The sequence below is a fragment of the Agelaius tricolor genome, unplaced genomic scaffold (genome assembly GCF_023055355.1).
Source record: "Agelaius tricolor isolate 1412-34295 unplaced genomic scaffold, bAgeTri1.0.p SCAF_15, whole genome shotgun sequence".
Lineage (NCBI taxonomy): Eukaryota > Metazoa > Chordata > Aves > Passeriformes > Icteridae > Agelaius > Agelaius tricolor.
In genome coordinates this window covers 21,073,436-21,095,677 of record NW_027269275.1, presented here as the reverse complement: position 1 = coordinate 21,095,677, position 22,242 = coordinate 21,073,436, and the positions used below count along the sequence as shown (strand labels likewise).

The 22,242-nt window shown below is 60.4% G+C and overlaps 1 protein-coding gene across 2 annotated transcripts in view; it reads right to left on the bottom strand.

Moving 5' to 3' along the window:
- The window catches only part of WWP2 (WW domain containing E3 ubiquitin protein ligase 2), a 30,897-nt gene that overhangs the window by 6,093 nt on the left and 2,562 nt on the right, over window positions 1-22,242 (bottom strand). The window contains exons 3-13 of one of the 2 annotated variants that reach the window (XM_071440925.1): window positions 21,977-22,124; window positions 21,590-21,708; window positions 16,243-16,389; window positions 15,443-15,539; window positions 10,837-11,072; window positions 9,721-9,937; window positions 5,315-5,404; window positions 4,842-5,016; window positions 2,084-2,138; window positions 535-616; window positions 144-275 (exon numbers count right to left, since the gene is read on the bottom strand). In XM_071440925.1, the coding sequence (XP_071297026.1) occupies window positions 144-275; window positions 535-616; window positions 2,084-2,138; window positions 4,842-5,016; window positions 5,315-5,404; window positions 9,721-9,937; window positions 10,837-11,072; window positions 15,443-15,539; window positions 16,243-16,389; window positions 21,590-21,708; window positions 21,977-22,124 (1,498 nt within the window). The remainder of the gene's footprint in view (window positions 1-143; window positions 276-534; window positions 617-2,083; window positions 2,139-4,841; window positions 5,017-5,314; window positions 5,405-9,720; window positions 9,938-10,836; window positions 11,073-15,442; window positions 15,540-16,242; window positions 16,390-21,589; window positions 21,709-21,976; window positions 22,125-22,242) is intronic. The other variant, XM_071440926.1, reaches the window with a different exon arrangement.

Below are 22,242 nucleotides of genomic sequence, written 5' to 3'. Positions count from 1 at the left end.
GCCAAAGCAGCAGCGCCTCGGTCACACCCCGTGCCTGCCCTGAGCAGCCCCCGCCAGGAGCCAGGTGGGATGAGGGTCACTGGGGCACAGCTCTCCTCGGTCAGAGCCCACAGGAGCCCCCAGATGTGCTGCTCAGGGCTTACCCAGACTCGAAGCCCGGGCGCGGGTCCTTGAAGGTGGTGGTGCGGGTGTTGTGGTCCACGAAGTACCGCACGCTCTCGTTCGTGTACTTCATCTCCCAGCCCGGCGGCAGCGGCGGCTCCTGGATCATCCTGCTGGCAAGGGAGGGCTCACCAGACAGGCCCTTTGGGGGCCCCCTCAACTACAGCTCTGTGCCAGGCACAAGGAAGAATTCATGGGACTGGAGAGTGACTGTCCACACCCCGGAGAGGAGTCCTGCCTGGGCAGCACTCCGGCCATGGCCACGGCTCTGTCAGAGCTTCCCCCTCCCTCTGTGGGACACATAGCCTCAGTGCAGGCCAGTCCCTGGAGAACTGCACCTTCCCAAACCCTGCTCCCCCCACGGCCACCTACCCCTGCGTGCGAGGGTCTTCCCACTGCGTGGTCCGGGTGTTGTGGTTCACGTAATACACTCGCCCATTGTCCTGTCTCTTCTCTAGGAGAAAAGGGATAGAAAGCGTTAGCTGGAGTCCTGAGAACAGCCCTCCCCTTCCCAGCTCACAGGAAATTTGTCAGCTCCCCCATTCCACCTCCCTGGCTCATTTGGAAAAGGCAGGGTAAACCCCACACTCCTTCTGCGTGCCTGAGCTGCCTCAGCCCGGCAGTGCCAGCGTGCAGGAGGTGCCAGGGCAGAGGCCAGCACTGCCACTGACCTGCCAGGCCAGCACAGGGGGTGTGCTCAGCCACACACCCTCCTGGGACACACAGCAGTGCCCCTCCACACGGATCCACAGGTGCTTTCCCAAACTGCCTGCATGGCCTTGCTCCAGTGCACACGTGTGTGAACACACACACCCTCCCTGTGTGCACACATGCACAAAACAGCTCCAGCACACACCCAGCCACCCCTGCACACACCCCCTGCCTCCCCAGCACTGTGTGTGCCCCACACCTCCTCCTCCTCCATGTGCTGCGTCACTCCCCCATGCTCAGCCCTGCACCATGCAGGCAGGGACACCTTGTCACCTCCCTGTGCCCTTCTGGACAGTGCCAGCCCCTTGCTCCATCTCACTCCTGGACTGTGGGCAGCAGCCCCCAGATGATGGCCAGGACTGCATCCATCCCAGGGATCCCATCCATCCTGGGATCCCCCACCCCATGGTGCTGTGCCCGCCATGCTGGCACTGGGGACGGGTCCCTTCTCCTTGCTGATGGAGAGGGGACACCCAGCAAGGGCTCCACCACCACCCTCATAAAGACACTGCCCCTGCAGACTGCCTGAGCAGCCTTGGCCCCTCTGTCCTGCTCCAAGCTCCCACAATTTTAACCCTTCTCCTGCTCTCCCTGGCTCAGCACAGCCCAGCTGCACCTACAAGCATCCCAGCCTGCCCTCTCCAGGGATGCTCTCACCATGGAGGGGTTCTCTCTGTCCTGGGGGTGGCACAGGGACTTTTCAAAATGTCCCAGCACACAATGCTTGGGCCACCTGGGGATGACCAGCTCTGCTCCTGCCAGCTCCCAGCCCTGCTCCAGACCCAGGCAGAGCATCCCAGGAGGCAGCACGGCAGAGAACAGATCCCTGCTCATCAGAGGAGAGGTCCAGGGACAAGCAAGGACTTCCACCCCCAAGTTGGGGATCTTCCCCAGTCCAAAGAACAATCACAAGCACTTCTGCATTCAGCAGCTGAGAGAGGCTGGGAACTCCTCCAGGAAAAGGGGAAGGCAGGGGGAAAAAAGCTGAATTTCACATAAGAGATCGTGCGAGTCACAGGCAGAGTCAGTCCCACGTGCAGCCCAGCACAGGAGTGCTGGCTCCATGGCCACCCTTCACCCTTCCCAGCAATGCCAGGCACGGGAGCGAGGGAGCTGCTGGCACCCCTCGGGACGGGCAGGGTCCTGCTGCGGGTGGCAGCAGTGTCCCCTGGGGGCCGTGCAGGGCCAGGTGAGGCAGTGCAGTACTTACCCCAGCCGGGAGGAAGGGGCCCCAGAGGATCATTGTCGGACGGGGCTCCGGAGGACTAGAGAGAGCAAAAACACGGAATAAAGCCCAGAGCCGGGATGGCTGGAGGAGCAGAGCTCAGAGGTGAGCCGGCCAGCCCCGCTTCCACTCGCCTCTCCTCGGCCCACAGCTCCCAGGGAACTAAAAAAAAACTTGCACACTCAAGAGGGGTTAAAAAAAGAAACAAAAAAAAAGCAAAAGCAAATAAAAAAAATAAACTGGGAAAAAAAAAAAAAACGCCCAGAAGCTCAGCCTAAGCAGGGGCTGGGCAGCCAAGGGGCAGCGGGGCAGGGGCAGGGGCTGTGCCGGCCGAGGGCAGCGGGACGGCCCGGAGGGCTCCGGACGTGCGCGGCTGCTCGGCGTCCCCTGCACATACACCTCCAGCCTCCTCCAAGAACCACACACAAGAGGGGAAAAAATATCGCAGGCCTTTCCAATGAAATCATTCCCACAAGCGCTGTCCACGCCCCGCGCTTCCTGGCGGGCCGGCGGCCCCCTCCTCCGCGGGCCGGGCCGGTGCGGGATGCGCCCTGCGAGCCCCCGCCCGGCCCTCACAAAGCGCCTTTCTGCGGGCACCGGCCCCGGGGCTGCCCCCGACCCTCACAAAGCGCCTTTCTGCGGGCACCGGGGCTGCCCCCGGCCCGCACAAAGCGCCTTTCTGCGGGCACCGCCGCCGTCCTGCCCCGGGGCTGCACACCCCGCCCCGGCCCCGCTGGGGATGGAGGGTCCCCGAGGTCCGGGGCAGGAGAGGGCTGGAAGTGCTTCTAATGGTTAAATGAGAAACGCATCGTTACCCAAAAGGTAAAAACCCATCTGCTGGAGGGGGGCTGTGTCCCAGCTTCCCGTGCCGGGATGGAACAGAGTCACCCAGGCACGGGGAATGCACCCGCAGCCCTCCTGCCTGCAGCCCTCGGGGTGCCAGGGCCCCCCACTCCCAGGAAGGCACCAAAGCCTGAGTGGGTACAGCTCGTGGCAGCCAGCACCCCGAGGATGGCCTGGCACAGTCTGTGCCCCTCTCCGAGCTCTGTCTCTTGTACCCACCCCCTGTGCCAGGACTGGAGTGGCCAGCACAGCTCAGACTGGGGCACTCCCTCCCTGCCAGGACAGGCTGCCCACACAGGCACTCGAGTGGTGTCCAGGGGCACCACCTCACTGGCACCTCAAAATAGCTAATGAAAGCTACCAGGGCAGAGCTCCTGCTGCTCCTCACAGCCCCTGGAACAACCTGCCCCTGTGCCAGAGACCCTTTGTGCAAAGGATGTGGCACTGGATAATCTGCCGGCAGAGCAGTCCCTGGCTTCACCAGAGCCCCCCAAACTGTGCCTTTGCCAGGCTCTGCCCCACTGCTCATCACCCCACTGCTGTGCCCTCCAGCAAGGGCAGAGGGATGCTGGAGGCAGAAGCAAGTCAAGCAGAAAGGCCCTGTGGGGCAGGAGGCAGAGCAGGAGCCATCACTGCTGGCAGCAGAACTCGAAACAAAAAGTACAATCGTTTCATCAGGCTAAATTTGGAGGCAGAGCCCCTCCCTCGGCAGAGCGTGGCCAGGGCGAGTCACAGGGCCTGGAGCAGCTCCAGGGCTGGGCTGGCAGGGAGGAGGGACAGCCCAGAGCCCGCTGGGCACGGTGGGAGCCCTCCCAGGGGAGCCCCTGGTGCAGGCAGGGCCAGCACAGCACTGGGGGTCCAGCTCTGCCTGTGAGGCTTGGAAGGGTTGGAGAGACATCCAGGGAGGGACAGGCAGAGGAGGAGGGGGCTGAGCTGCTCCCGCAGCCCCGGGAGTGGCCCTGGTTGTGTCCCTCACAGACAGCACTTTGCACTACACCCCCTCCCCGAGAGCAGCTGAGCTCCTGGATGGAGCCCACTCCAGTGCCAGCTGGGACCCCTGGCTTTCTCTGAGGAGGCAAAAGTCAATGAGAAGTTGGTCCCTGTACACTGCCCACCTTCCCTCCACAGCTGTTCACCTGCCTCTGGCACAAGTGCAGGTTCACCCCTGCGTGGGGCTGGATCGCTGCTCCAGGAGGCAGAGCTGCTCCAGCCTGGCCCTGTCCCAAGCACTGCTCTCCCTGCAGCCCACAGTCACTAACACCACACCACATCCATGGCAAAGGTATGGCCAGGACAAGTGTGGTCCCTGCTCAGGAAAAGAATGGCTGAGACCATTCCCTGAGCAAGGAAACGCAAATACTCAGCCCGAACCAGGAACAGGGGAAAGCAGCAGATGAAGCAGGAGGATGCTGGCAAGTCCAGCTCGTTCCCTGCACTCTCTGGTCCCTGGCTCCTGCAGCCCTCCCTCCTCACTTGTACCCCAGGCCTCCAGCTCCAGGATCCAGCCATGCTGTCCTCAGCCCAACAGAGACCTGGGGAGGGATGAGCTCAGGCCCCAGAGCCTCCTGTCCTGCTACACACCAGGCTCCCACAGCTCCCTCAGCTCCAACAGCAGGTTCTGCAGCCCCACAGGTCAGCAGCAAGGCTTGTCTGATGGGAGCCACAGCAGAATGTGCAGCTGGCCACATTGGCACTGGAGAAAGCTTGGGGGACAGGCTGCTGAGGACACCTCCCACCACCCTTCAGGGCCATGCAAACTGGTTTATAAAAAGCAGCACGTCACTCCCCCAAGGCTCCCATCCAGGCACTGCTCTGAGCTCACAGAGACCCCACAGAGCCCAGCAAGTGCCTTCCCCGCCCCGTGGCTCCCAGGCAGCCCCGGTGAGACCCTGGCTCTCACCTGGTACAGGAACCTCTGGCTGAAGTGCTGCATGGCCCCTTGCAGCTGGTTGCGCTGCGACTGCCACTGCTCGTAGTTCCGGACGTACTCGGCCGTGGGGCGCTGCCACGTGGTGGTGCGGGTGTTGTGGTCCACGTAGTAGTACCTGCCCCGAGGATCCACGCGCTTCTCCCACCTGGAAGCACCCAAGGAATTGTCACTGTGGGGCTCACGCCGTGCGGGTCCTGACACCCTCTGACACGAGGGCTCCGTGCCCAGCTCCAGCACAACCACTGCGCTCACACCTAAAGGGGCTCTTATGACCAGGACCCACCAAAAGGAAATACACAGGATGAGTAACTCCTTGAGTAGTTCCTGCAAGGGCACATGAAGCCTGACAGGATGCTGGGACGCAGCGGAGCTCCCACCAGGATGCCATGAACACCTCTCCAAGACAGTGACTGAGCCAAGGCCTGGAGCCCCCAGCCCCTTACCCTGGAGGAAGGGGTCTCTCCCACGTCGTGGTCTTGTTGTTGTGGTCTACATAGTAGACTCTTCCATTCGGCAGCTCCCGCTGTTCCCACCTGCAAGGAAAACAAACTCATGAGGCAGGTGGTACTGCTGGCACCAAGAACATTCAGAGAGCTGCCCCTGCTGGGTCAGGGAGCCCAGCCCCTCACATCCTTGGCACTCCAGCCTTTATCTGACAGCTCTGCATGGCACCTACTCCTGGATGGAGACTCTGTGAGAGGGGCTGCAGCACTCTGCTTCCTCAACAGGCATAACTGGAGCATAAATTCCTAATTTCCCCCAGAAAGGTCAGCATAGGATTTCACAGAGGGTCAGTTTTATGCCCTGTGTTTCTGATGTTTTTGTTTGGTTTCTCTTAATACATCTTCAGAGGGGAGTGTTTGAATTAGGGCTGGGGCTGGGATCCCTCCCTGCAGCCCTGGGCTTGCTGCTGACAGCTACAGCTTAAACATGTGTGTGGCCACAGGCTGGGGTGGCCCTGAGGACAGCCCAGGTGACAGCAAGCCTGGCTTCACAGGGCCACGCTGCAGCCATTCTTTGTGTGAATTCATTCATGAATTTACCCTGGCAAAGGTGAATGCTCTGTGGAGCCTGTGCTTTCTTGTCAGCTTTTATCCTGCAGCAGAGGAGGCGAGCCAGCAGCTGCTGACAGATAAAGTGTTCTCCTGCCACACTTGTGCTCCCACAGGCCTCTCTCCCCATTCAATCATCTGTCTCAATTAATCACCACAAAAAGCTCTAGGAAATTAATACACCAGCTTCTGTGTGGCAGCAGGGGAGCCAGCCCAGGCTGGCAGGCAGCAGGCAGCCCTGGGGATGGAGCTGCTCCGAGTGCTGGTGCCCCACAGCCTGGGCTCATCCCAGCTCAGCCCCACAGCTCCAGGGACAGCAATGCCATCACCACAGCTCCAGGGACAGCAATGCCATCACCACAGCCAGGGACAGCAATGCCATCACCACGGCTCCAGGGACAGCAATGCCATCACCACAGCCAGGGACAGCAATGCCATCACCACAGCTCCAGGGACAGCAATGCCATCACCACGGCTCCAGGGACAGCAATGCCATCACCACAGCCACACACCTGCAGTGACACAGCTCAGCTGCACTGCAGCCTCTGTGGAGCCAACTTGCACATGTTGCTTCCAGTCAGCAGCAGGGGACCTTTCTCCTGCCTGGAACAGGTCACAGACACCAGTGGGTGTCCCTGAGGGAGAGTCCAAGGCAGCACCTGCTGTGCCCCTGCACCATAAGGGTGAGGGGCTGCCAAGCCTGACACCACCCTGTTTCCTGGTCACAAACCAGGAACTTGGTGCTTCATAAGCATAAAAGCACCAGGACAGGTAAAACAAGAGTGAAATCTCTAAAGAGAAAATCAGCACAGCTGGGGTGTCCTAAGACATGAGCAGGTCTACTCCATGAGATGAATGGCAGAAGGTGCCCAGGACTTTTAAGGCAGTGGAACTGCCCTGGACAGCCCCTCCAGTCTCAGTAACAGCAGATGCTCTGATCCATACAGCTCTGAGGACTTGGAAGGTACCATTCCTGCAGCTGTAGAGACCAGGATTCCCATGATGAGAATTCCTCCAGGTTTCTGGATCCCTCTGGGTGCACTCATGACTGCAAAGAGCCACGTGGGACTGGGGAGAGCTGCTGGTGGTGGCAGCTACTGCCTGATGTCCCCTGTCCCCACCTCACCCCCTATAAAAACACTGATGAGCTCACAAACTGCTCACCAGCAGCTCCTGGGTGATGTGAGGAGTGAATCTGCGAGGGCTGCCTCACCCTGTGAGCCAGGGGTGATGAACCGTGGTTATTGCCGCCACACAGAGATGGGGACACTGGGGACCATCCTTGCTCAGACCAGCTTGCCCAGCTCCACACGGCCCCCAGCATGGGAGATCCATGGCTTTGGGAGCACTGGATGGTGGGGTGGGAGCTCTCCCCACAAGCACCACCAAGCACCCAACATGCCAGTCCCTGCCAGCTCTCCTCCAGCTGCCCACAGGCTCTCAATGGCCATGGATGCAAGGAGGCACAGGCAGTGGGAAGTGGCAGAGCTGAGGCAGCCCTGCAGTCCAAACAAAACGCCCTCCTTACGTAAGAAACCACAGCCCTGGGCTCTGCCAGGCAGCATAAAGCACCTCTTTGTGCCTCACACCCCCCGCCTGTCCCACACAGGATCATCCCTGACAGGATGCACAGCCAGCGGCCCCCTCCCCTCCCCTCAGTGCCAACCCACCCTGGAAGGCCAGCAGCAGAGCTGGGAGCCCAGGCTGGGACCCCCGAGGCCTCGGGCAGCACACACACGCCCGCTCCGCAGGCAGGGGAACACTGCCCAGGGCGTGTGAAGGAGCCTTTGGGCACTGTCGGGCTGGAATTACTCAGAACTCCTTCCAGCCCTCTCCAGCCCCCAGGACAGACTCCCAGTTGTGTGAGGGATGCCCTTGAGCCGCCACACCTGGTGCAGATGTTGAGACACAGAGATCTGAGCACAGCAAATCGCTCGGGATCCCCACATGAACCCAAGCATCTGTCAGAGCCCAGAACGAGCAGGGAGGCTGGGGCCACCCTCCAGAGGCTGCAGTGAGAGCTCCCCACGCTCCCAGGGAAGGAAGGAGACACTCAGGCATGTCGGGAGGGACATGCCTGGCAGCTCTGCAGGGGACTTTGCTCCTGGAGGGGCAGAGCAGGAGCCACCCCCATGGGCCCTGCAGTGCTCTCACAGCCAGCCCAGCAAGGGGCTCTCCTGCAGCCCCATCTCCCAAGCTGGGCCCCAAACCACCAGTCAGAATAATTCTGTGGTGAGGGGAGCCCGCCAAAAACCAGCCTCCCTGGATCAGGGCTCAGGAGAACTGCAGGAGCTCATTTACACCACCCCAGGGACACAGTGTTGTGCAATCCCAGTTCAGCAAATCCCCATTAGCCCAGGACCTGCTCTGGCAGCTCCCTGGAAGGGCTCACACCATGGAGACCTCAATGCATTCAACTCCACACTCTCCTTCACCTGGGAAGCCCTTGATCTCTGGTCTCCCCTGCCCAGGCCAGCACAGCACAAGCACAGCTCGTGCTGCCCTCTTTCCCCCTACAGATCCCACGGCCAGCACAGAAGGTGCTAGTCAAAGGTGTCTCCAGAGACCCCAGATTCCAGGAGCTCAGCCCAGAGAATCCTCACCACCCCTTCAATGTTCCTCTCCATCCAGCTCCCAAAGCACAAGAGCTTTATCCTGCTCCCTGCTCTGACACACCGATTCTCTGGTGTGAGCTCCACAGGGAGATGGGCAAGGAGGACAGGGCCACCTTTCCATGTGGCTGGGCCAGGTAAACCCAGCCTGGTGTGTCTCAGAAAGCAGTACCCACAGCCTCCGGAACCCAGAGCTATCTGCAGCCTTCCCCACCCCAGCAAAGAAACAACAGCCTGTTTCCAACCCCAGGTGGGGAAAAGGAGACCTTCAGTCTACCTGGTAGGAGCAGAAAGGGGCATAAGCTCTGGCTGGAATAAAGGCCTTTTTGAGAGCACTGGACTTTTCCAGCTGCCTGGAAACAGGAAGCGCCTAGGCCAGGAGAACAGAAACCCTCACACTCCTGTATAAAGGCACAGTGAGCCGTTAACCCTAATTACCTGTGACTGACACGCGAGCGGGGCCCTGACCTTCCAGGCATCGCCTCAGCCAAAGCAAAATAAACAGCTCCCTTCATCCCAAACACAGCCCATTTCACCCCCCGCCCAGAATGCAAGGGCTCTGACACAAGGGGAACGGTGCAGCTGCAGCACACTGGGGGCTGAGCCCAGACCTGACTGCTGCCCCCACCCTGAGCCAGCAGCTCCCACTCCCCTCCAGCCCCTTCAACGTCCCCTGGAGGAGGATGAGCAGCATCTGCACCAAGGAGAATGAGCATCAATACTCAGGAGACCTCCCCCCCTGTCCCAGCAGTGACCAATGCCTCTGTGGTGTCCCCAGAGCATGTCTGTGCCCTCCTGCTCAGTGGGAGCTCCCTGAAAATCCACGCTCAGTCTCCTGTGCGTTTCCCTCTGACTGATTCCTTGAGCAGCCCTGTGAGAGCAGAGGGCTCTGTTGCTCCACGGGCACAGATGCCACCCCAAACTGTTCAGAGCCCCAAACACCCAGTGGGCACAGGCCAGGCGCCAGCCCAGAGTCCTGGGCAGCAGGTAGGGAGCACTGGCTGTGCCAGGCAAGGGGCACAGGATCCCCAGCACCTGCCCCAGGCCCTCCTTGTTCAGCTGAGCACCAGCATCTCCAGCAGCTCCTGGGGCAGCTCTTTCCCTCCCTCGAACAGCCCCTGATCCCAGCACACAGCAGTGCCCCAGCTGGTTCCTGTCCCCCCTCTCCCCACAGGCAGAGCTTACCCGGGGGGCAGAGCATCCAGGGCGAGCACGGCTGCCCGGGCCGGGGGGGCACTGGGGCCCGAGGCCGCCTCCTCTGCCTCCCTGGAGCCGCTCAGGGCAGGAGGGGCAGGAGCAGAGGAGCCCTCGGCCGTGCCGGGCGCCGCCGGGGTGGGAACGCTGGCCCCTGCTGCCGGCCTGTCCTCGTCCATGTCCACGGCAGCCACGGCGTCCCCGTTCACTGCGGAGCAGAGGGCAGGAGGTCAGCACGGGGAGGGCACCAGGGCAGGAGGTCAGCACGGGGAGGGCACCAGCAAACAGAGCACGTGGTGGGTGACAAGCCAAGCATGGCACTCTCAGTGCTGCCAGCCTGCAGCAAAGGCAGCACCTGCTTCACCCAGACCCCTCTGGCAACCACTGCCATGGCCTCCATCCTGAGATGGTGCTTTGCATTTCTGCCCAGGGTCTCTTCTGTCACGGAAACATGCTGCATCCCAGATGGGAACTCAGGGAAGGAGCAGGAGCTCCAAAACAGTGGGTACAGCATCTCCCCTGAGGCAGAGTGAAACCCAGGCTCCACAAGTCAGCAGCACTGCAAAGAGCTAAACGTTGCTGGATTCCACTGAACCTTTGGAAAAGGGAAGACAAAGAGCAAAGGAAAACTACAAAGAAAACTGCTGAGGAGGAAAATACAGAGCAAAAAAATGAAAGAGAATTTGTTAGAGGAATATTTATTGGATACCAAAACCCTGAGACCTGGCAGCCAAGCTGAGGAGATCCTTTGGTAGAAGATATCCTGGCTGGAGTGGTAAAGCAAAAGCTTTATAAAAACCCACGAGCAAGGAACAAAGCAGTGAGGGATGCAGACATATTTGCAGGAGCTAGAGCTGAGAAACATAAAAAACTGTAAGGGAAGCCCAAACAATTAGAACCATTGTAGGAAAAAGCAGTATAAATCCTCATGGAAAGGAGACTGAAGAGCTACAGATGCTCTGTAGAAGAGACAGAATGAGACCCACCAATGCACAGGGACAAAATTCCCAGGCACTACAAGATGCATCATGAATCTCAGCAGAGACTCATTTTCTCCCCAGTGAATATCCCTGAGCTCTGCCCCCACCTCCCATGAGCACTGGTCACCTGTGCCGTTGGCCGTGCTGGTGGCCGTGCCATTGGCCACACCGTTGGCCGTGCTGGTGGCCACACCGTTGGCCGTGCTGGTGGCCATGCTGGTGGCCACGCCGTTGGCCATGCTGGTGGCTGTGCTGGTGTGCTGTGAGCTCTTGGCCTGCTGCCGGTGCCGGTTCCTGGCACTGGGACTTTGCTCTCCACTCCCCGCGTTCCCCCGGGCTGCTCCGGCCGCATGTCGGTGCGTCCTGCAAGGGAGGGAGCACAGGAGGTGAGAGACATCACATGGAAAATATCACTGCTGCCTTTTCACCTGGGCTTCTGCTGCTTCCACCCAGCACAGCCACTGCTGTCCCCCGGGAAAGGCCAGGATATGGTTCTGTGCCTCTGCTCAGGGCAGTGCCTGGAGCTTCATGCTGCCTGCTCAGACCCGCCCACAGTCCTGGCACACACCTGCTGGTGGCAGAGAGCCATGGAGGAGTCACCTGGGTGACACCACCTTGCTTTGTTCACAGGTGGGCACTCCACATGCCAAGGAACGGCCCTGGATGCTCACAGCCAGATACCTGCTCACCACAGTGGATCCCAGCTTGCTCCATCCACCCCTGCAGATCCCAGGAGATCCCACACCAGCCCCGGGTCCTGCACCATGGTGGGGACCCTCTCCAGTGCCTCGTGCCTGGCTCCAAGCCTAGCGCAGAGGCAGGGGAGGAAGGTGCTCCCAGGGCAGCCGTGGCCTCCAGAAAAGGAGGGAACCAGCAGTCAGGAAAAGGGAGAGCTGAAATCACAGCACGAGTTGTGTCCAGCTCAGGTGCAGCTGCTCCATCTCCTGGGGGTCACCTCCACCCTGGAGCTCACCTGCCACCATTCTCCATGGCCAGGGCAGCCCAGCCTTCAGTGGCAGAGCACCTGCAGCCCCCCCAAGCAAACGCACTGCCTTGGCCCATCCAGGGCCCCCAAGGCAGCACAAAGGCATTCCTGAAAAAGCTGGGTTTCACCTTAAGAATTCATTCCTGTGAGCGAGGAGGGGGACAGGGCAGGAGGGGAGATGCTGTCATCCCAAATGTGGGGGGCCTGAGCAGCAGAGGCAGAGCCCAGGCACCTCCACCCGGGCTGACAGCCCAGGCAGCAACCACGGAGGGTAGAGACTGCAGGGAAAAGGACATTGGTTTCTCCCAGCCAACATCTACCTTAAAAGGGCAAAACCCACAAACTGTCCCCAAGTCTCAGGGCTGGTGCTGGGAGGGGACAGCAGCTTGGCAGCTACAGGGCACAGATCAGTCATGCCACTCTCAGCAGCTCCAGCAACTGGAACCCTCCCACTCGCTCCAAAGCTCTCTCCTTGGGGAGCAGCTCATGGCAGGGCTGGGATTGGGAGGAGACATGGGAAAGCAGGAGATTTGTTGAAAATAGATTAGATGAGAGCCACGGGCAGAGCAGGAGCTGCTGTGACCACTTGGGTGAGTCACAGACCCCCAGCCAGGGGCTCCTGGAGGGGCTCCTCAGACACTGAAACTCCAGCTGGCCCCCAGACACAGCTCCGTGCTGGGGTTCGCTTTGGCCACCAGCACCCAGCAACATGGGGCATCTGTGGGGAGAGAAGAGGCTGCTCTTCCCCCATCAGGAGGTGAAGGGGGCCCCTCACTGCCAGGGCTCAGCAGGGCACACTGGTGCCACCCACCTCCCTCCCAAAAGCTGGCTGGGACCTCTCCCCACAGTTCCCCCCATGGGGAGGCCAAAGGCAGCACAGCCCCCAGAGCCCTGGCCAGAGGGGAGCAGGCAGGTGCCACCAGCCTGTCCCACTGGGAGCAACCTTTCTAGCATGGGATGGGTCTGGTCCCTGCCCTCCTCAGCACAGATGAGCTCAGAACTGCCCAGGGAGTTTTTAGAAACCAAAACAGGATGTTTCCAGGCTGCCAGCTGGCGGCACAGGGTTACCAGCCTGAATTAGCCAGCCCAGCCCTCCTACGAGTGCTCCCATCTGGGCATTGTCTTTTAATAGACACTGGAAACAAACCCAGCAAGGCCACAGAGCACGGCGGGATGGGAGCGTGTGCTAAAATAGGAGCAAGGAAAAAACCAGGCAGAGCACGGATGGGAATAGGTGGGGTGGGATGGAGAGGGGTGTGTGGATGGCAGCCCCTCTCCCACACCAGGGACAAGACTCTGCTGTCCCCATTGACTCTGGGACCTTGGCCGGCTGCCCCACTGCCCCTCCTGGGCTGAGGCAGATGATGCCAATGAGTAAAGTGGCATCAGCCAGGTGCCATCAACCCTTCCTCTTCCCCTTCTGCCAAGGTGGAGTCCCCTCGCCACGGTGGCCAACACGGACCCCAGCCAAGAAGCCCAGGAATGGCCAGTTCCTGCAGCTGGGATGGCCAGAGGGTCCCTCAGGAGATGCAGCAGAGGTGGCAGCATGTCTTGGCCTCACTCAGCACATCAGAGCCCAAGCTGTGGCCGAGGAGGAGGAGGGCAGAGCAGAGGCTGGAGCCAGCACTGGCTCTGGGGAGCAGGGCACAAGCTCTGGGATACAACCAGGAGAGCCTCAGAGCCATGCAGGCAGCGAGAGCACAGCCCCCAAAACACAGAGCTGAGAAATTCCCCCTGTTCCTGCCAAAGGGGGGGGGCAGCCACATCCCCCAGCACCCAGATGAGAGAAGCATGGAATAGGTTGGGTGCCAAGGGATCTGAAAGCTCATTCTCATTCCAGCTCCTGCCATGGGCAGGGACACCTTCCACTATCCCAGGGTACTCCAAACTCCATCCAACCCAGCCTTGGACACTGCCAGAGATGGGGCAGCCATGGCTTCTCTGGGCAACCTGTGCCAGGGCCTCCACAAACAGGGGCTGTGCACCCATGGCCCCAGCTCTCAGCCAGAGCTCCCTCTCTCCCTGCACAGACGGCTGTGGAATTTCACACCCAATCACCAAGATTAGCAGCAAATCCCAAGATGACATTTGTTCAGGAGAAGAAAAAGAAGCCCTGACCAAGCAATTTCCCTTGCAGGGACAGTGTGGAAATAGCTGAGGAGCAAAGAATGCCCCTTTTCTTCCCATCCTGCCGCTGAGCGACTTTGCCAGCATCCATCACCAAGCCCAAGAAAATAAACACGGCTCTGTGTATAAACACAGCAACCATCAAACAACATTCCCAAGTGCAAGGGACCCACATTCCACCCTGGAGTGTGCAGCTGCCTCCTCTGTGGGTACAGAGAGCAGTGCTCTGCCCCACGGAGCAGCACCACATCAAACTGAGCAGGTATGTCCAGAGCAACCCCAAATTCAGGTAGTACAGCATGGATTGAGAGCTAGCTCAGAGCTTTCCACAGCAGGGCAGCCAGGGGTATGGCTGATGGCAGGCACACCTGGCAGGTGTCTCAAGGTGCCCTGCACAAGCCCTGGACAGACTTCACCACACTCAAGGTGACAGCTGAAGCAAACTCCTCACAGCCAATGGGCAGGCAATGGGGAATGGGCAACAAGCAGTGCCCAGGCTCAGCCTCCCAAACCAGGATTTTCTTTGCAGGTTTTCTAGCACCTCCTGAAAGCTGCTAAGTGCCTGCCAAGCCCAGCTCAGCTGGGTCACTGAGCACTTCCCACCCATGGGGAGGCTCTAACACCTGGACAGCAGGAATCAACAGGAGCAGCCACCACAAAAGGGCACGATCTGCGCTCACAAACTGCTCCCAATTTCCATCCCTCTCCCTCCTCGGGTGGGAGATGAACACACAGCATGGAAAGACAAGGTCACTTTTTGAGCCAAAAACATCAGCTCTGGTGTGTGCCCAGCAGATAAAGAAGGAGCAGAAGAGCTCGAGGAGTGAAGCTTGTAGCTGAGAGTGCTCCTGAGCCTGGGCCACGCAGAAGCTCCCAGGACAGGCTGCAGGCGCCCTCTCCACAGCCACACTCCTACCCAGAACATCTGCACAGGCTGCTGGGCCACTGCCATGCTCTGGAAATATAAATAGGTGTTAAATTCAACTCCATGTTGACAGTGTGACACGTCTCTCAGTAACCACAGCTCCAAAAGGAGCAGCGCTCAGCCACTCCAGCCCGGCAAGGAGGCAGGGCAGGGCAGGGCAGGGAGCCAGCTGAGGATGGCCTGCTGCCCAGGCATCTCACTTCCTTTGGAAGCAGCTGTTATTTCCCTGCAGCTCTGCTTCTCCTGCTCTCCCTGGACCTTTGTAAGCATCTCCCTCTGGCCATTGCCTGGAGAGCCATTGTGCTTCCCAGCCTGGCTAGGGCTGTGCTCAAGTGCTGAGGCTCCTGTGATTCCATTTTAAGGGACCCCACTTTGCTGGTTTGCCTCATCGCAGCCTGCCCCACTCTCAGATCATTTTTTCAGCTGCCAGTGGAGCAACTGGTGGAAACTCTCTGAGCCATCACAGACTTGCTACTCCTTGAGACACCACCACTTTAGGAGAGGCTCAGGCCAGCCACAGCCCAGCTGTGCAGTCACTCCTCTGCACTCCCAGCTCTGCTGTCCCCAGCACAGACCTCCCGCGTGCTGTGTGACAGGGGCTCACTGCGAGATCTGGAGTGGGGTGCAGAGCACAAGGACAATCCAGACACAGCCACAGCAACCCCCAGCAATGGACACCTGGCGTGGGACCCTCACCTTGGTCTGCTGCCAAAGCAGTTGGTGCTGGGAGGTTGGTGCCGGCCCTCCGTGGCCACAGCTGTGCTGCTGGGGTCCCGCCCAGGTGCCTGGGACCCTGCACGGGGGAAGAACAAGGGCTGAAGAAAAGGACTGAACCACCTACCCTCCCTCCCTCCCTCCCTCCCTCCCACCTTCCAGAAAGGAGCCCCAAAAGCACAACAGCCTCATCCCCTGCAGGGCAGACCCCCAGCACCCAAGGACCCCCTGCCTCCCACCACACAGCCCAGCACCCCAGGCAGGACACAGGACTCTGCAGAGCTGGCAGTGCCAGGACAGCACTGCATCCACAGCTCCCAGATTGCACAGGTTTTGTCTTCCACCAACAAAGAGAAGGAGCCGAGGGAAAGCAGTGCACCAATCCCTGTTCTGTACAAGCTTTGCTCTCCTGGCAACCCTGAGAGATCAGCCACCAGCCCATGACCCACAGATGCCCTGACACGGGGAGCTCTCGTGAGTGGATCAGCAGACACTGACACCACTTCCCCAGCCCTCACAGCCAGCAGGGAAGGGGCTGATCCAGCGAGGGAAGGGGCTGATCTGTGTGGAAGGCTGGAGGAGGGCTGCAGAAGGGCTGCTCCTCCCAGGCTGCAGGGGAGGCTGCTGGGAGCCTCCTGCACCAGCTGGAGCCCACGGGGCTGGGCAGGGGCCGCACGGGGGCGGGGGTGGGTGCTGGCCCGGGACACCGGAGCTCGCCCCGCTCCCCGTGCGGGCCGGGCACTCACCCTCACACTCACCCTCACACTCACCCTCACACTCACCCTCGGAGCCGGCACTGCCGTCGGGAACAACGGGAACGCTGCCCAGAGCAACAGCCGGCCCGTCCAGGAACACCGTCAGCTCTCCGCCCGACACAACGCTGCCTTTGTTCTCCGTCTGCAGGTCCAGGGTCAGCTGCCTGTTCTCCACTGCCACAGACGGGACATGCAGAGAGAGACCCCCAGTCACCATCGGGACACCGGCCCAGCCCCGGGCCAGCCTCCCGGGCCTCCCCATCCCCAAAGGACAACGTGCCCACGCCCTCAGGGCCACCAGTGCTGGCCCCACACCTACACACACCTACACACACCTACCAGCACTGCCAGAGGACCCCAGCCAGTGCCACCACCCGCTCCTGCACCAGCCCTCAGGATCCCTTCACCCCTTTAGTGGGGCTGCAGCTGCCCCAGGGCCCTGGCTGTGACACCCAGACCCCCATCATCAGAGCCAGAAGCTGGGGCTGTAGGGCAGATCCCAGCAGGAAAGCCAAGGGATTTCACAGAACCACCAGGTTGGAAGAGACCTTCAAGATCATGAAGTCCAGCCCATGCCCTAACACCTCAACTAAACCATGGCACCAAGTGCCACATCCAATCTTTTTTAAACACACCCAGGGATGGTAACTCCACCACCTCCCTGGGCAGGCCATTCCAGAACTTTATCACTCTTTCCATAAAAAACTCTTTCCTAATATCCAACCTAAATTTCCCTTGGCACAGCTTAGGACTGTGTCCTCTGGTTCTGTCAGTGCTGCATGGAGAAAGAGACCAATCCACCTGAGCACAGGCACCTTTCAGGAGCTGTAGAGAGTGATGAGGTCACCTCTGAGTCTCCTTTTCTCCAGGCTGAACCCCTCCCAGCCCCCTCAGTGGTTCCTCACAGGATTTGTGTTCCCAGCCCCTCACCAGCCTCATTGCCTCCTCTGGACGCACTCGAGCGTCTCAAAGTCCTTCCCAAACTGAGGGGCTCCTTTAAGATGATACAAGGGGCAAGAGGGGTCCTGCAGGATGGTGAGCATCCCTCCATCCACATCCCTGTGCATCAACTCCACTGAACAAAACCAGCACAGAGGGCTGTCCCCAAACAGGAACACTCTGCTGCAGCACTGGACGGCATTCACAGAAGGTTCTGGAGAGGGTGCCATGGGCTGGGAGGCTCCTGGAGACAGCTGCCAGCTCCACTCCCTCCTGTGTGAGCCAGTCTGGCTTCATCAGCTTGGCTCTGCTGGTCCCTGGGGGCAATGGGGGCACAGCACAGCCCTCAGCACCCACCCCATCACAGCAATGCCTGCCAGTGCCAGCCAGACTGAAACACCCGTCACAGAAGGCCAGAAAAAATTGGCTGCACCAGCCTGGGACACTAGCCCAGACGCTTCCTGACTCATTTGCTCAAATAATATTTTTATTATACACGGATTGCTCATGACACAATGGCACCATTTTTTAGCAACCTGCTTTGTCCCAGTGTGACGCGGGGATGGGGTGCGGCTCAGCCAGCAGGAGCAGGATGGGAGCACACCCCCACAGAGCCCTTGTCCCACCTCTAGCTGCGAGCTGTCCCACACTGGGACTTGACCAAGGCCCCCCAGAATGCAGTGACCCAGGGTCTGCAGTGACACAGGGTCTGCAGTGAACACAGGGCTGTGGGACAGGTGGCACCTGTGGATCTGAGGGAAGTCTCCAGTTTTTAGTGCCAAGAAGGCAGGTGTCTCCTGCACAACAGGGGCACATGCTCACAGGGGCACAGCTCTGTCACTGATCACCATCATGCAACAAGGGATCCTGCTGAGCCTGTCTTCCCCTCTGCCTCACGGAGCTGCACTCCGCTTGCTTCCTTGGGAAACCGACCTCACAGACAGTTTTAAGAGCCCGAGACAGAAGATGCTACTGAGAACGGCCAAAAACCAGAACAAATCCAGACCCTGTTTCCCCCCTGGCTCCTCCAAGCCGTAGGAATCCACATTTTCTCCAGGGTCCCTCCATCCCCCTCCGCGCGCGCCGCGCTCCGGGGCCGCACAAGCGCTCATTGTGCGGGCGCCCGGCTGAGGCGCAAAGACGAGGTGTCTCCAAGTGGAGGATGTGAACATGAACCTCCCAGCCGGCTTCCTTCTCCCCCCCTCCACCCCCTCCAGCTTTTTTAAAGAAAATAAACACTGGCAGAACCTTCCCCTCCCTGTCCCCGTGCAGCGTGCGGGACGCACAAAGGGACATTGCTGCTGCTCCGACGGCAGGTCCCCCGGAGGGCCCGGCACAAAGGCTGCCTCTGTCCCGCCGGCTGCCAGAATGTCAGAGGGATTATTATTATTTTGGGAGGGGGTCGGGGGGTGATTTGGTCCTGAATAAGGTCTCAGTTCAGCTACTTCCAGTGCCCTGCACGCAGCATCAGAGCTCCCATTTAGCAGAGGTGAGCTGGAATTCCCACCCAGCCCATTAAGCGGATTTACGGTTCCACGAAACGAGGCTGCTCCCAGCCGGCGTGATAACGGCCCCGGGCTGAGCCCCAGCCCTGGGACCCCCAGGAACCACACGTGTCTGACCCCAGGGAGCTGCCACACGGGATGGGCAGCTCCTCTGGAAGACCCTGTGTGAGGTGGCTCCATCTCCACAGCTGCATCCCAGAAGCTTTTCAGACAGACAGCCAAAATGAGCTTCCCAGTGTCTGAGCTTCCCAAACCTAGTGCCAAGCTCTTTGCCCAGTCCCACTGGATGCAAAGGCCAGTCAGGTCCCATTTCAACAGCTCCATGTGATCGTCCAGGTTTTGTCTGGGATGAATCAAAGCTCCCTGGTGCTGAGCAGGGAAAACTGGCTCAGCCTTTGTGCATTCCCACAAGGAATGACTCCATGCCATGGCTACAGTCCCTCCAGGAACAAGCAAGGGGCAAGTTAAACCTTCTACGGACATTTCCAAACCAAGAAGGAACGCAGAGTTTAGGGGAAGGGATAATCTTTAGTGTCCCATGAAAGCCTCCCCTTTGGGAGAAGCTCTGCCTTTGCTGCTGATCCAACTTCAATCACCAGCAACTTAAAGACAACTGTGTCCCACTCCATTTATCTGCCAGGGATAACCAGGAGGGCCTCAGGTTTCTGTATCTTTCCCCTGAAAGGTGGCATGGGATGGGCACTCTCCAACCCCCCTAGTGACCTTCTGGCTGGATGACCAGTTTTGTGGGATTACATCCTGGCCATGGCAGAGCCAGCTCACGGAGCTGCTGGGACATGCAGCACAGCACAGCACAGCTCCTTTGGCATCACAGCCACTATGGGTGGAGCTGCAGCTTTCCAGAGGCTGGGAATTGCTGCTGGTGTCCTGGAGGATCCCAGGAGGCTACAGTTCCAGCCACTCTGCCTGGAGCACCGCAGCAGGGATCCCTAAAGCCCTGGCACGTGGTGCCACTCAGCACACAGCGGGACCAGCACAACCAGCAGGCCCAGTAGGGGCTCCCACACCGCCTGGGATGTGGGGCTGGCCGGGGCCAGCAGCTCCTGGAGCCCGGGAACAAAGAGGAGCCTCTGTTCAGGGGCTGGGGGCGTGCCACGGCAAACGAGCTGTTTTATGGGAGCCCTGGGAGCAGCTCGGCTCCTGGAAGGCTCCAGCCCGTGCTGGTGCCTGAGCCGGCCCTGACCCACCTCCCCACCAATCCCAGCAAGGCCAGAGGGGCTGCCGGCCGGCGGAGGGGCCCCGCAGGAAGCACGGCCGGAGCCCTGGCTGTCCTGCCACAGCCAGGCTGCCACTGCAGAGCCTCTCACAGCAGCTCAGGCCTCATCGCTGAGCTCGTCTTCCATGCTCCAGCCCTCAGAGCTGGGACTTTTCCCCCTGCAGTGAGGCACACCTGGCAAGAGGGCTGACAGCAGCATCCTGGCACACACTGCCACAGGTGTCACCAGCAGTGAGGACACTGTCCTGCCCACCGAGGAGAGCCACAGGAACCCAACCCAGGGCCACAACTACACTCACAAATCAGCACCTTTCATAACGCCTCACCAAAACCATAACAAACCCAACTAAGAGGGGCTGCTGCTCGGCAGGGGCTCACTCTTGGCTGAGCACCTCTCAGGATGGGAGAGGAGGGCCAGGCCCCTCCAGTAGCAGGGGCACATGCATTTCACTGCCCTTCACATCAAGTGCTGACTCAGGATGGCTTGAAATCCCAGATGCCTTCTGCCTGACCCAGCCCCTTCCTCAGGCTGGCAGGCAGAGGGAACACACTCCCCTATTCCCAGGACGACAGCAGCCCCTGAGGAAAAGATCTCCCAGGTCCCCATGGGACCTCTCCCAGCAGCCTCTGGCCCTCTCAGACCTGCAGCAAAGCCTGAAGGCTCAACATGAGCCTGCAGAGAAGAGGAGGGAGCAGATGCCTGCCCAGACAAGGAGGGCAGACAGGAGCAGAGGGGCAGCACCTTCCCAGGCAGGGCAGGGCAGGCTCTGCAGCTTTAAGAGTCCTTCCTCCCTCCCAGCCCGCAGTGTCAAGGAAAAATCTGACACGTTTTTTCTGGGGGATGTTAACAGACAAGCTAGAACAGCCAGTTGCCTTTTCCATTCATTTTCCACACAGCCTCCCGGGATGGCTGGGAATGAAAGAGCCAATTGTGCCCCCGTGGCGGCGCAGGTAGGGCAGGAACCGCGGCGGCTCCGGGAGCCCAGCACGGCCCCTGCACACCTCGGGAAATAACGGCTGCAGGGGAGGCTGCCCAGGGGAAGGTCCCACAGCTGTGGGGCTGGCTGGCTGCTACACCCCAACAGAGCCAGCCCGAGTCACTCGTCCAGGTCCCCACAGGCCTTGTGAGAAGATAGCAGTAGTGGCACAGCTCCCATGTGTCCCTCACTGCCACAGCAGCCAGTGCCATGGCGGCACGGCGGGGACACTGGTGTGGTTGCAGAGCTGGCGGCACCAGGGGAAGCAGCTCAGCCCAGCCCCCAGCACTGGGGAGGGTCTGAAGCAGCCCCGAGTCCCTCGGGGTGCAGGAGGCCCCTCTCCCGCTCAATACCAGGTCTGTGTCTCACCAGCTTTCCTTGGAAGAGACAGAGCCAGCCTTTTCCACCCGCGCCGCCCCAGCCCTGAATGGCCGCCTTTATGTGGGAGCTGCTGTCACGAGCCACGCTCTGGCAACCGCAAACAGCGGCGGAGAGCAGAGGGGTTTGTGTTCCCAGCCCACCGAGGTGCCCGCGCTGACGCAGGTACGGCTGCGGCACGCCCGGCCCGGGGCACACAACGGCACCTTGTTCCCTGCCAGGGAGCACGGCCACCATGGCCACCACTGCCCTGAGCCCTGCCCTGAGCCCTGCCCCATGTCCTGCTCCCTGCCCTGTCCCCTGCCCCTGCTCCGTGCCCTGCCCCAGGCCATACTCACATTTGCCGCCGCCCTTGAGCAGGCTGCTGAGGCTGATGGAGGCGGCACCCAGCAGCTCGTTCCTCAGCGTGTGGCAGATCCACACCTTCAGCTCCAAGTGGCTCTGAGCCGTGACATTCCTGCAGAGGGAAAGGGGCTGTCAGCACAGCCTGCTCCGTGCTCAGGGAGCAGGCAGTGCCACAGGCAAGGAGCAGAGGAAGGTGGGCAAGGACATGGGGCAGTGGGAGACCCCCCTCTCACCACTCTCCCACCGCCCTCCCAGCCTGGCTGTCTCTGGCAGTGTCCCCATGCAAGGGGCAAAGCTCTGACACCTGAGTGTCCCCAGCCTGTGGCACAGCAGGGCACACACCAGGGGCCAGCCCCACAGCAGGGGTCACACAGACTCACAGGGTGAGGATCTCGTTCCACAGCAGCTCTGAGACCCCCATCTGCTTCCCCGTCTTCTTGGTCTCGCTGGGCAGCCCGTCACCGGCCACCTCCACGTAGCAGTTCACGCGTGCCGGGCGGCTCTGGGCCTTGGGCCTCACAGACACAACTGGGCAGGGACAGGCACAGGGTCAGGCCTGCGAGACACCCTGTCCCCTGCCTGTGCCCTGCCCTCATCCCCCAGCCCACCCCGCCAGCTCGGGGTGCTCACAGCAGAGTGCTGGGAG